Consider the following 14,495-nt stretch of genomic DNA (forward strand, 5'->3'; position numbering starts at 1 on the left):
CGGCGGGTCGGTGTGGACTTGTTGGGCCGAAGGGCCTGTTTCCACACTGTAAGTAATCTAATCTAATCTAATCTAATCTAATCTAATCTAATCTAATCTAATCTAATCTAATCTAATCTAATCTAATCTAATCTAATCTAATCTAATCTAATCTAATCTAATCTAATCTAATCTAATCTAATCTAATCTAATCTAATCTAATCTAATCTAATCTAATCTAATCTAATCTAATCTAATCTAATCTAATCTAATCTAATCTAATCTAATCTAATCTAATCTAATCTAATCTAATCTAATCTAATCTAATCTAATCTAATCTAATCTAATCTAATCTAATCTAATCTAATCTAATCTAATCTAATCTAATCTAATCTAATCTAATCTAATCTAATCTAATCTAATCTAATCTAATCTAATCTAATCTAATCTAATCTAATCTAATCTAATCTAATCTAATCTAATCTAATCTAATCTAATCTAATCTAATCTAATCTAATCTAATCTAATCTAATCTAATCTAATCAGTAAGATCAGCCCTCAGCCTGATGCTCCAGGGAAAAATGCCACAGCCTAATCAGCCTTTCCCCATAGCTCAAACACACCAATCCCGGGAACATGCTTATAAATCTTTTCTGAACTCTTTCAAGTTTAATGACATCTTTCCTGTAGCAGGGAGACAAGAATTGAACGCATTATTCTATAAGCGACCTCATCAATTTCTTGTACAGCCGCAACATGACAGCTTAACTCCTACACTCAATGCACTGACCAATGAAGGCAAGCAATGGGAAGATTATTGAATTGCCTGGGAGCCTGAACAGCCTACAAGCCCATATTGTTTTCTCCATGACAAAGCCCCAGCCAATAACAGTCAACCTGCCAACCAATTATAACCTTCCTTTTTTGTAGTATGAATTCTTATAATGGTTTGAAATTTAGCATTTCTGTATTTAAGCTGATGAGTGGAAAGTGAAAAGCCTCAATTTTTAGCAACATTTTTAATTACTAAAAATCTGTTTGACCTGAAGTTGTTGTATGTTCAGATTGTGTTCTTGGGAATCTTAGGAAACATGTTTAACTTGGAGACATAAATCTTAAAATTTGAAATCAACAAGGAAAAGTTAATGCATCGGAGATGAAAGCACATGCTTGAGATTCATAGATAAGTTATTGATCCCATACGCAAGAATTCATTTAACCATGCTCACGGTCAGCATTGACTCATTTATACAGCCTCTTCAATCTGCTGGAGCTCAGAGTCGAGGGTGTAGTGCTGGATCAGGATTACTGTTGAAGGGTTTATGCCCGAAACGCTGATTCTCCTGCTCCTCGGATGCTGCCTGACCTACTGTGCTTCTCCAGCACTCACTCTCGACTCTGATACAAATTATAGTGCTAGATGGGCAAAATTATTTACAGAAGAGTAAACAAGACTGTGATCTACCTCATATTGACAACTTCTAGCCGTGTGAAGTTGCAACTCTGGTACGGAGCTATCATTTTCAGGTCTTGCACTGTGAAGTTTAGCAAAGATCACAGTAGAAGAAGGCACACTGAAATTAAAATATCAGAATATTAGAATTCAATACAGCAAACCAATTTAACTAAAATAAATTCTGCAGCAACTTTATCCATTGCTAAGAACCAATACTTTGCCTCAGACACTATTCCATTAGTAACTTTCAAATCACCGGAGACATAACAGCATCTTGTCAATATTAGAGCTTCCTACACAGTAAATATGGATCTGTGTGCTCTTTGAAACAGAAACAGAATCTGATGAGGCACATTTTAAAAAGTAAGAATCCACAGATAATAGAAATCTGAAATATGAACAGATAATTCTGAAAACACTCAGCAAGTCTAGTTGCACCTCTGAAAGCAATATTAACAGGCAGGAATTGGAACAAAAGTAGGAAAGAGTACATTGAGTAGACTAGCCAATATGTTCCTGATTCCGAATGGGGTTGCTGGAAGAGACTGGGCTTGGCTGTGGTTATCTGCCTAGCAACAGCGGATAGCCAAATAGGTCCATTATTTGGCCAATTGGAGGAAAGATGCCAACCGTACTGCAACGTTCCTGTAGAGGCCAAAGCCGAGAAATGAGCTTAACGCAGCCTTCCAGGAGATATCTTATTTCCATCATACCAATGCTCCATTGGGATGTGAGCAAATGGAACCCCTCTCAATAGCAGTGGCCTGATAGCTGAGGTCATGAGAAGTTCTTCATTTTTTAACAATATGGTTAAGAAAATTTTCATTTTATACATGGCAAAAGGTCTTCTGATTGGGCCTCCCACTTTACTGGGCCAAATGCAGTCCTTAATTGAATTTGGTTGCAAGAGACAGATCTTAATTGGTTATGTGTGGGAAGAGCACAAAGGACATGTGGGAAGATTACAAGGAACCTCCTGCTGTAGCAGCTTATAGGTTCCAGACTCAGAACTGAGCCTCATATTGGGATTGTGATCCAATAGGAAAATTCATTGCACGGTTTCTGGTCGATCACTTTTTATCCAAATTATAAAGCTCCTTTTAAAGTGATGAAGTATTGCTTTGTGCATACAAGGGAAAGAAATTTTTTAAACCAGTATTGTGTAATATCCCACGTGTAAGGAACTGATGCCACATAATACTAAGTTGAGTTAAAGTTGCAATGATGAGTTATGAGTTTGGATCTCACTTACTCAGCTGTTATTTGTTGCCCATCCCTAACTGAGCAAGTGCAACTCAACCATGTTACTGTTATACAGCAAATGTATATTGGTCAGACCAGAATTCACTAATCATAATCTAGTTCAGTTGTCAGGTTTCTAGTGTCATGGAAGCTGCCATCCATTATCTTTTCTCTGCCTGTTCTCAGTGGCTGCTTGTAAATGAGTATGTACAAAACACTGAAAGCAGGGCCAGCCTTTGGAAGAACAGCAGTCTGACTGCTCTATAAGTTTTACTGGGGAGTCTAGTTATTTTGTTTAGCATTACATAATCATTGTTTGGACTACACCTTAGTTGCAGCCTAGATGATCTTGATGATCCATTTATGTTGAGAGCTGAGAGAGGCCTTGGGCAGTTCCTAAATGGCTAAAAAGGATCCTGTCACTGTGGGATCAAATAAGGGTCAACAAGCCATGATGAGGGGTCGTTCCTGGTGAACATTCTCTCAGGTCTGCAGTTGTTACTTTTCAGCATGTTGGGTTAAACAATGGATTATCAGCATTCTCATCATGCTAGCCGTCAGTACCCAGCCCACACTGAGGAAGCCAATGATTCTCCAAATTCATTAAGTCTGCAACTGAAAATTCTATTATCACCAAACCATAAACAAGGGAAATTAATGAAACTGGGGATGCTAGTTTATGAATATGGTTTGCTTTAAATGGTAGTTGGCAGTTTTCTCAAAATAGTTGAGGTGTGTGAGCAACAGAGAGTGCTGAATGACTGCCAACGAAGGTTGCCATGTATAATTTTGGCAAAATGGATGATGCAGCACCATTTCAATGCATCCAACCTTCATCTTAACAACTCTGTTGAAAAGAGCGATTGACAGGAACGGGATACCACTGAGTCAAAAAGGTAAGATTACAGCAAGTCAAATGTGAGCAAAGGGCATATTAAATGACAGACACTGCTGAAATAGCAGGCGACTGAGCATAGCAAAGCAAGAGTTAGAGTGCAGAAATTACTGCAGACAGATATACTGATTCAATTCTATTTTGACTTCTGATTCTGACCTCCCCAAATCTCAAAATGTACAAATTTTGAAAAAAGTACTTCTGAAGAGTTTTTAAAAAATAAACAGGAGCAGATGGTCAGGATATAATGTTTCAGATAACAGAGTAGCACCAGTCTTTGAGAGTGTGTACAGCAGAGTCTGCTTTGCCAATCAGTTAGTTTGTAAAACCCTTTCGTAGCTCTTATCCTGATGTTGCTGATGGTTTAAAACCTAAAACATATTGTCAATAGATTGTGCTTCTGCTTTGTTAAATCGTACATGTTTTAGATCATGTGGCGATTATGATGATCTGATCGCTACAAGTTTGGTGAGCATTGAAATCATACTGAACAAAACTGCTTTAAATATGATTTAGATGCATGTCAATGTGGGGTGTCTTCAAATAAACAATCTTAGCAAAAACAAAAACAGATGAAATTGGTTCACCAATCTCTCTCAAACACAAACAGAAGTCTAGGAATTGTTTGAAAGCTTAGCAAACTTGACTTCCTACACTTTCAGTCCCAATTAGGTCCAAGTGATTCGCCCATACATCCCATTTTACAGGCTGTCAAGATCGATAAATGCCAAATTCCTGCTGCATCAGTCATCATCATTAACTCAAAACAACTGCTCTCCACCTTCTTAGTTGGCAAAAAAAATCTATAGATATGCCATGTAAGTACTTTACACCCCTTCATTCTGCAACACTGTCAATAAAATCAAGTTGAAATGTTTAGAAGGTCAGTGACAGAAAATCATACACTAATTGTGAGCTTTTGTTCCACCTTGTTATATAATGGTCACTTGGATATTTTTAGAAAGTGATCAAATGCAATTGCAGCATTACATGTATATTGCTTTATTATTTTAAAATCAGTAATGCCCACAAGAAATGATATTATCACGCAGAAGACTTAATATTTAGTTTTGTACCTTATGAGAAAAATTCAGATTTTAGCATGCTCATGGTATCTTGATCAGATGGGCCAATGGGCCGAGCAGATAGAATTTAACTTAGATAAATGTGAGATGCTGCATTTGGGGAAAGCAAATCTTAGCAGGACTTATACACTTAATGGTAAGCTCCTGGGGAATGTTGCTGAACAAAGAAACCTTGGAGTGCAGGTTCATAGTTCCTTGAAAGTGGAGTCACAGGTAGCTAGGATAGTGAAGAAGTTGTTTGGTATGCTTGCCTTTATTGGTCAGTGCATTGAGTAAGGGGAGGGGTTGGAAGGCCATGTTGCAGCTGTACACGACAATAGTTTGGCCACTTTTGGAATACTGCGTGAAATTCTGGTCTCGCTACTATAGGAAGGATGTTGTGAAATGTGAAAGGGTTCAGAAAAAATTGACAAGGATGTTGCCAGGGTTGGAGGGCTTGAGCTAAGGGAGAGGATGAATAGGCTGGGACTATTTTCCCATATTTTCAGAGGCCAAGAGGTGACCTTATAGAGGTTTATAAAATTATAAGGACATGGGTAGGGTAAATAGACAAGGTCTTTTCCCCGGGGTGGGGAGTCCAAAACTAGAGATCATACATTTAAGGTGAGAGGAGAAAGATTTAAAACAGACCTAAGGGGCAACTTTTCATGCAGGGGGTGATGCATATAAGGAATGAACTACCAGAGGAAGTGGTGAAGGCTGGTACAATTACAACATTTAAAAGGCATTTGGTTGGTTAAATGGATAGGAAGGGTTTAAAGGGATTTGGGCCAAATGCTGTCAAATGGGACTACGTTCATTGAGAATATCTGGTCGGCATGGATGAGTTGGACCAAAGGATCTCTTTCCATGCTGTACATCTCTATGATTCTATATCTAAAATGTTGTATTAATCTACTTAATGTTACACTTCCATGTGTGTAAAATATCTGGCATTGATTATTAGTTATATGTGTTCAGAAACTTATTAATCAGTGCAAGCCAAATCTCACCAATGACTTGTCCATGCTGAACTTGAGATTATTGACACGCGGTCATTCCTACTATTAACTGACACAAATTCTGACATTCCTAACCCAGCATTCACACTCTGTCTTGTCAAATCCTTCAACTCCTCCTCTAGACTTTACTGTTTTATCATTTCTTCCTCTCAAAACTATCAAGGTCATGGCCTTCCCAATTAAGGCCCTTAGATTTTCTTTCTTATTTGTACACTTTGTAGTTAACTCTGGGAACACCGTTCTGGCTTGGCTGGAACTCCTAAATAAATGCATTTGCATCAGTAAGACAATCCATTCTGTCTAAGGGAGAGGTTTAACAAAACTCAGATACTCGTCCCTTTGTCTTTTGCTGAGACTCTGCTCTTTCACCTAAACCAGATCTCAGATTCTTGCCCTTTTTAATTCTGGTGCCTTGGCACTTATTAATTTGTCCCAAAGTGAGCCCCTGCTTAAATCTGCTTTCCCTCCCATCCTGAACTCTATTTCCTCTTTTGCATGTAGACAGAGGTAATAAGACAATTTCTCCCACAGTCAGAAGGTCAGAGTCCACTTGGTTCCAATTCTCCTTGGATAGGAAGGGACAAAAATAGTACAAAAAGTAACAGAGAAAAAGGAGAGGGAATGAAAGTAAAACCAGATTGTCATAAATATTACATATGAAAACATGAAGATTAAACTTTAAGATAGTTAAGTCTATCAATTTATAAAATACTGGCCTTGTTGTCACAACAAAATCTTCATGTGACCATGGTACATGAAACCTGTACACATCCTCAGTCTTCCCTGTCAAATTAAAAAAGAGACTTACGTAACTAACACATTAAGGAAGCATTTACATTGACCTTGAACACATCAGAGGTAACGATAACCAGTTTGAAGATGTTACTTGGTAAAATAACACCTTAAAAATAGTGAAAACTATTCAGAGTTGAAAACATTAAATCTCTTTAGGACTTTTTAATCAGCTGTCCCTCAAGTCATTAAAATTAACATCATTACATAGGAGTGGTGGTGTTAAAACTTAGAATTGAATGCTGAGCACTCAAATATCCAATGATTTTCTGAAGTCCCTCATGAACAACCACAGGTCTACCGTAGTGTTTTTGATTCCTTCCCACTTTTAGAAGACTTACCTTATTGTATTGTCATTTTGCTCAGGATCAAACTTTGCTACAAAATTACAGTAAGAAGTATGGAAGAAAGTGGCCTATCTTGTGTTAACTTATTAAAAAAAAGTTTTTTGATACCTGAGCATGGAAGTAGTTGTGAAAACAAAGAGATCTACTTTTGGAAGATCATGGATTTTCAACAAGGTGCCATTTCAGCTGCAGCTAAACACCTTTTTCCAGAAATGGGAGTGGGTTGAGGGAGGTGCTGGGAAACACCTATCTACATTGCAAGTTTCATAGTTCTAGGCTCAGGATGGGGCCAGGACCATGCAGCCACCAAACTGACATCTATCAAATTTTAAATGCTTTCAGTTTTCTGTGACTTCCTCCAACAACGTGCTGCCATAGAAAACATTTTTTAAAAAGCAGCTGTAAAAAAATCATGTGTTGAATGCTTCACCAGGAAAAATGGCAGCCTGCACTTCGCCCACATCCAATCAAGAGTTGTGAAAAGGACTTAATCAATAAAATATTGCATTCACTCTGGCTGCACTGAAACGTTTGCCAAAAATTATGTAAACTGATTAATTGCTGCAATCAAAAGCTAATTGATTGGTATGAATGAATAAGTGCACTAAAATTGGGTAGATGCAGAAGTAGGGCGTTGATTAGTTTATGGATTTTGGATTAGTGGTGCTGGAAGAGCACAGCAGTTCAGGCAGCATCCAAGGAGCAGCAAAATTGACGTTTTGGGCAAAAACCCTTCATCAGAAATAAAGGCAGAGAGCCTGAAACGTGGAGAGATAAACTAGAGGAGTCTGAGGGTGGGGAGAAAGTAGCATGGAGTACAATAGGTGAGCGGGGGAGGGGATGAAGGTGATAGGTCAGGGAGGAGGGTGGAGTGGATAGGTGGAAAAGAAGATAGGCAGGTAGGACAAGTCATGGGGACAGTGCTGAGCTGGAAGTTGATTAGTTTAGCACATCAGAGTACCCTTGATGCTGTTCACATGATTGAAGACTTTAATCAATAAATGCACTCACTCAAGCCCTGGTGCTGATGCTGTGATGATGAAATAGGAGAAAGTGAGGGCTGCAGATGCTGGAGATCAAAGCTTAAAAATGTGTTGCTGGAAAAGCGCAACAGGTCAGGCAGCATCAAAGGAGAAGGAGAATCGACGTTTCGGGCTTAAGCCCTTCTTCAGGAATGAGCAGGGTGTGCCAAGCAGGCCAAGATAAAAGGTAGGGAGGAGGAACTTGGGGGAGGGGCGTTGGGAATGTGATAGGTGGAAGGAGGTTAAGGTGAAGGTGATAGGCCGCTTAAGATTTCAGAGCTAAAAGCTGAGCGTGTGAATTGCATTGTACAGTGCGACGAGGTCTTGGGTTCGAATTCTAGTCTGTGAAGCATTAGCTAATCTCAAGCAGACGACAGGAAGAGACATTGCTATCTGAGTATTCCTCCCTTAGTCAAGTTTCACATTGCTGGCGGTTACCCTGCATTCAGTGCTGAATGTGGTTGTCTTTGAATGAAATGCAATGTGTAAAACAATACTCAAACGACCAAAGATCCTATTGCCCTCATTATCTATGCTCACTCATGAAAATTAATTGCATGTTTTGCGGTTGCAGGGGAAGGTGCAGGGAGTGGAGGTTGGGTTGGTGGGAGGTGTGGACCTGACGAGGGAGTCGTGGAGGGAGTGATAGGGGTGGGGAGGGAAATATATCCTTGGTGGTGGGGTCCGTTTGGAGGTGGCAGAAATGATGAAGGATGATCCGATGTATCTGGAGGTTGGTGGGGTGGTAGATGAGGACCAGTGGGGTTCTGTCCTGGTGGCGATTGGAGGGGCGGGGTTCAAGGGCGGAGGAGCCCTTCCACCTAACCTCCTTCCACCTATCGCATTCCCAATGCCCCTCCCCCAAGTCCCTCCTCCCTACCTTTTATCTTAGCCTGCTTGGCACACCCTCCTCATTCCTGAAGAAGGGCTTATGCCCAAAACGTGGATTCTCCTTCTCCTTTGATGCTGCCTGACCTGCTGCGCTTTTCCAGCAACACATTTTTAAGCTGTGATGATGAACACATGTGTCATGTGAAAGCAAACATATCACTGAAGAAAACAAAATTTGGCTCTTGTATTGAAGCGACTTTGAAAATGGGTGCAAAAAAGAAAAGAATTAAAAATCAGGAATTCGAAGATGAATGGATTGATTCATTTTTGATTGATCCCAAATTTGTCTGGCCTCCCTATGTCTCATTTACAATAAGAAATTTGCCAACAGAAATATCAAAAGCACGGTGGCTTAGCTGAAAGCTATCCCACTGGAGTAACACAAAGAAAGGGGTGAAAGAAATGAAAAGACAGAGAAACCCAGGAATATGTTGTGGGTGGGATCACCAAGAAAACTCAACTTCTGATAGTTTTATAGCAGTTCAAGAGGCTTTGTTACAAGAAAACTGTTCATGGATGAAAATGTAAAAGAGTGCTTTATCAAAGTGTCAGTGATTTTAAATCAAAACTGAAATCATTCAAAAAATTCTGTGAACAACAGAGGGAACAAAACAGTGAAAATAGCCACCGATGTCATCACGCAGCAGATTTAGGATTTAAATTCAACTTCAGTGCAACTAAATGTTTTCAAGTAAGAATTTCAAAGAAAGCTAGTTGAGAAGCCAATCAAAAGATGATTGTTTATAGTTCTGCTTGAAAATAAAAGTTTACAGTCCAGATATTAAATGATGCTTGTTCCGAAAATGCAATTTCAAATGCTAAACTTACAATAATGAAGGAGAAAGTTCATCTCCATTTAGTGAGGCAAGATTTGATCAGGGATAGTCAGAATGGCTTTGTCAAAGGGAGATCATGCCTTACGAATCTGGTGGAATTTTTCAAGGAGTGACCAAGTGTTTGGGTACGGTAGTAAGTACAGTTTCTGGATTTCAGCAAGGCCTATGACAAGGTCCCACATGGGAAACTGATAAAGGACATGGGATCCAGGGGAACTTGACAAAGTAGATCCAAAATTGGCTTGGTGACAGGAGACAGAGGTTAGTGGTTGGAGGCTGTTTGTGTGACTGCAGCCCAGTGTGCAGTGGCATGCCGCAGAGATCAGCTTTGAGTCCCTTATTGTTTGTGATATTCATAAATGATGTAGATGAAAATACTGAGGGTGGGGGTTTGAATAAGTTTGTGGATGACACGTGATCGACAGCGAGGAGGTCCGGAGCAGGGTCACTGAACCTGAAATATTAATTCTGCTGTCCCAGCACGGATTCTGCCACACCTCCTGAGTTTTTCCAGCATTCTGGTTTTGTTTCTCATTTCCAGCATCCACAGTTCTTTGGGGTTTTTTTGTCTAGTGAGAAAGAAGGTGTTAAGCTACAGGGGGATATAAGTAGATTGATCAGATGAGCAGATGCAATTGAACTCTTCTAAATGTGAAGCAATGCATTTTGGAAGGAACAAGACAAAGGAGTAATCAAGGAATGGTAAGACACTAGAAACCTCAGAGGGATCTTGGGGTGCTTGTTCACAGATCCCTGAAGGTTGCAGGACAGGTGAACAGGGTAGTTAAGGTATATGGAATGCTTGCCTTTATCAGTCACGGCACAGATTATAAGAGCAGGGAGGTCATGCGAAGCTGTACAGAACTTAGGTTTGACCGTAGTTGTAGCACTGCGTGCAGTTCTCATCACCACACTATAAGAAAGATGTGATTGAGGTGGAAAGGATGCAAGGGAGATCCACTGGGATGTTGCTTAGGATGGTGCATTTCAGCTATGAAGTGAGGCTGAATAAGTTCTGGTTTTTTTGCATCAGTGAAGCGTAAGGGGAAGGGGGCACCTGATAGAGACGTATAAAATTATGAGGGGCATAGACAGAATGAAGCATAGAATCCTTACAGTTAGACAGGATGAATCAGAGAATCCCTTCGGTGTGGAAACAGGCCCTTCAGCCCAACAAGTCTACACTGACCCTCCGAAGAGTATCCCACCAAACCCATTCCCCATTAGTCTACATTTACCCCTGACTAATGCACCTAACGTACACATCCCTGCACACTATGGGCAAGTTAGCATGGCTAATTCACCTAATCTGCACATCTTTGAATTGTGGGAGGAAACCGGTGCACCCAGAGAAAACCCACGCAGACACAGTGAGAATGTGCAAACTCCATACAGAAGGTCACCTGAGAGTGGAATCGAACTGGAGTTCCTGGAGCTGTGAGACAGCGGTGCTAACCACTGAGCCACCGTGAATAGAAAACAGCCGTTCTTCCTAGTTGAAGGGCCAATTAAAAAGGGATATAATATCAAAGTGGAAGGCAGAAATTTTAGAGCAGATTTGAGGTTAAACCTTTTCACCCAGAGAGTGATGAGGGGTCTGGAATGCACTGCCCAGGAGAAGAGTTAAGGCAGGAAACTTCACAATCTTTAAAAAGGTATTTGCATCTGCATCTGAAGTGTCATCACATTCAGAGTTATGTGCCTCGTGTGGGAAAGTGTAGGTGGCAGCTTCTTTTGGTGGCAAAGACCTGATAGGCCAAAAGGCCTCATCTGTACTGCATGAATCTATGAATTGCATCAGCTCTTTCCATATGTTAGGCTTTTAAAATAGCAGTTTTTACCTGAAACAAAAGGACATTGAAACCTAAGATGGCCACAAACTAATTTATTTCATTTCATGGCTACATATATCTCCTTGGCATTAAGATAGAGACTTCTATGGAAATAAAGACCTTCTGGATGCATGGTATGACTCCTTCCTCTCTCAGCAAGATGAAAAATGCAATGAATGGTTGGAGAGATCACGTGGCCCAAACTTGCAGGCAGAAACTGATAAAGGACTTCAGGTGCAACAGCCTACCCACCTTTCTCTCTCAAATTTCTTTAAAAAGCTTTGAGTCCTGTTTGCTGCTTGAAAACATACCACCTTGTTGCAAAAATAATTTTAAGGGAAGACTTCAACCCAGCTATAATTCCAGAAGAAGGGAGATTATCAGTGGCATTATTAACAAGGAAATACATAAATCCATCAAAATAATGTTGACTTCAAAGAGGACTTCACTTATCTGTACATATGCAGGGAGAAACAGACAAATGCCTCAATTGAGAATAGATAAAGTATCATCAGCTTTTAACCAACTGAAAATATTTTCAAAAATTATATGAAACAGTAAGAAGATCTCCATGAAAATAAAAGTTTGGTTTCTTCAGTGAAAATATGTTCTCTACTCTTCTAGTTTGCTCTGAAATGCGAAGTATGAAAATCTGACAAGAAAGGAAACCATGTGTCCTTGATATCAGATATCTTTCTATTCTATTCAAAAGGTTCCATGTACACAATGGTGTAATGTTGTACCCAAAACTGAAGTAAGGAAATGCTCAGAGTAGTCTCCAATTTCAATCATTATCTGTAAAAGACAGCTTAGCTAGGCACGTGTAGAATGCCTTCTGAGTTGAGATGATGCTTAAGTGTTCCAGGAGCAGCACTTGGATCTTTATGGCCCTATTTCAAATTGCCTTTGGCTGAATACATAACTTTTCCTGTCTCAGATACTGCACAATGGTAACTGGTTAAATACCATAGCACACAAAGCTTCATGTCAAGTGCTGGAAAATAGGCAGGGTAGATAGTTACTTGATGAATGGTGTGAAGATGATGGGCCAAAGGGCCTCTTTCTTTGCAGTATGACTCTGTTTTAAAAAGAAGTAACAAGGATACATGCTGAAACACCTTGTTTTAAAATGATAACTTACCATGGGTAAACTGGCAGTTACTCCTTACATGGATTTTAAAAGCCTGATATATCTAAATGGAACAGAGACAAATAATGGAATTGTAAAAGCTTGTTAATCTCTCGTTGAAGTAAGTTTTAATGCTATACAAGTTCACCTGTAACATAGCAGTGTACCTGATTAAAGTTCTGAAGCTTCACTTTGTGAATCAGACCAGCAGAGTTTATAACAACTCTGTTGCTAGAGGTACCTAAACAGAAGGAATAAATTTAATTTCTCAAAGCAATTTATGAGCATAGCTAATTAATTAGGCTTTCTGCAATAAGTGTAAAAGATGAGGAAAAAAATTTGTGTACCAAAAGACAGGATATTTGTCACTTGGGTGGTCATCATTCTGGACTCTGCGCTCAAGAATTCACATTCTATGTTGAACTGTGAAAGAATATGTAACAGGATAGTTACAGAATTTATAAGCTTATTTGTGTATTTACAAATTAGAATGTCTTCATACTTTTACCTCTTTGTGTCTAATAGAAACTTTCTCAAATTATTCTTAAAGGACAATTTCAGGCCCAGGTTTTTAACACAATGGAGACCTTTCTGATGAAAATCAGAGAACTGTACAAAAACTAAAAATCCTGAACATGATAATGCCCACCTTCACCAGGATGCAATTGGGGGTGCAACATGTTTCACAAATGCATGTTTTGCAGCAGTAGCTGGTCATTTAAATCATCAGCTGCCTCCAATGAAGTGGGATGTCGGTACGATGGTATACAGATTAGACCTAGTTAAAAACAGATCTGAACTCTACAAATTTGTTTGGATAGCCAAGGTGCTCCTTTGGAGTGGTAAGCCATGATCTTGGAATAAAGAGCCAAAGAGAACAGGCTTTGTTTTCATGTTCTATAACATGCCAAACTCTGTTCACAATGAACTGACCCTGAAAAGGCCTCCAGTCACAGCCCTGGGGCTGACCACAGTATGAAAGAATTGTATCAACTGTTAGAAAGCATCCTGATCTTGGATACATGTTCTGTTATTAGGCAATTTCTCAGCCCCAACCTTTTCCTTCTGCATTGTGTTGGAGGCCATCAAATTCTTCGTGAGCCCCAGAAGCTCCAGATGCAATGGTGGTGACCCAAGTTTGAACTGTTAGGCTCCTGATTAACCCCTAGGCTCTGCCATCGAAGCTGGACACATGCAAAATGTGCAAGAAAGACAGTGAGTGGCTATAGGATTCTGCTCCACCTACACTGCCGCTATCATGATCAAAGCCCCAGGACAAAGAAGCGAAATGCTGGCCACAACATGTACATCAAGTGAGACTAGTTTGGCTAGCAGTCTGACTTCCCTCAATCTGACAGCAGTGACTGGCAATCAGAAAAATAATATGAGGGTTAGGGGTTCCCTGAAGTGTCAGTGTGGGTGGGGGAGACCTATGCTGAAGGTTCCAGGAATCAGCCCTTTAATTGCAGAGGGTTATACGAAACACTCTTTCAGCCGGTCCCAAAGTACTAAATAACGAGATATGTGGTACACATAACAAATAAATAGTTAGCAATTTAACTACTTCATGATAAAATTACATTATTCAAAACTATTCTTTAAATTGTAGTTGTTCCTTTTGCCGTTGCAGAACAAAGTAGAAATGTAACCATTCAAACTCAATGTGAAGCACCTTTACTGCTTTTATATTTATACAACAACATATAAAAATAATATGGTTCACCTTTGCAATATGAGGATTAAAAAAAAACTCAGTTTAAGGTCAAGCTCTTTTGACTAGTATGAATACCCAGAGATCTTACATAAACAGAAATCAAAGGCCACCTTTGGAAAATTTACTAAACAATCAGGGCATTTGTTCTAGGACTTCTATTCTTGAAATAAGACTCAGGTTAAAATAAGGATAACATGTCGTTGTTTTGCAGTATAAACTGTTGATTCGGCATATATAATTTTTTACCAACTCGTGACAACCCCAACATGATCCA

The 14,495-nt window shown here is 39.6% G+C and overlaps 1 protein-coding gene across 2 annotated transcripts in view; it reads right to left on the reverse strand.

Annotated features, from left to right (window-relative positions):
- pgap1 (post-GPI attachment to proteins inositol deacylase 1) overlaps positions 1-14,495 on the reverse strand; it is a 151,668-nt gene that overhangs the window by 80,782 nt on the left and 56,391 nt on the right. For both annotated transcript variants that reach the window (XM_043692909.1, XM_043692908.1), the window contains 5 exons: positions 12,855-12,930; positions 12,675-12,748; positions 12,520-12,571; positions 6,375-6,441; positions 1,445-1,553 (listed from right to left, as the gene is read on the reverse strand). In XM_043692909.1, the coding sequence (XP_043548844.1) occupies positions 1,445-1,553; positions 6,375-6,441; positions 12,520-12,571; positions 12,675-12,748; positions 12,855-12,930 (378 nt within the window). The remainder of the gene's footprint in view (positions 1-1,444; positions 1,554-6,374; positions 6,442-12,519; positions 12,572-12,674; positions 12,749-12,854; positions 12,931-14,495) is intronic.

This window comes from Chiloscyllium plagiosum, chromosome 7, assembly GCF_004010195.1.
Source record: "Chiloscyllium plagiosum isolate BGI_BamShark_2017 chromosome 7, ASM401019v2, whole genome shotgun sequence".
In the NCBI taxonomy this organism is placed as follows: Eukaryota; Metazoa; Chordata; class Chondrichthyes; order Orectolobiformes; family Hemiscylliidae; genus Chiloscyllium; species Chiloscyllium plagiosum.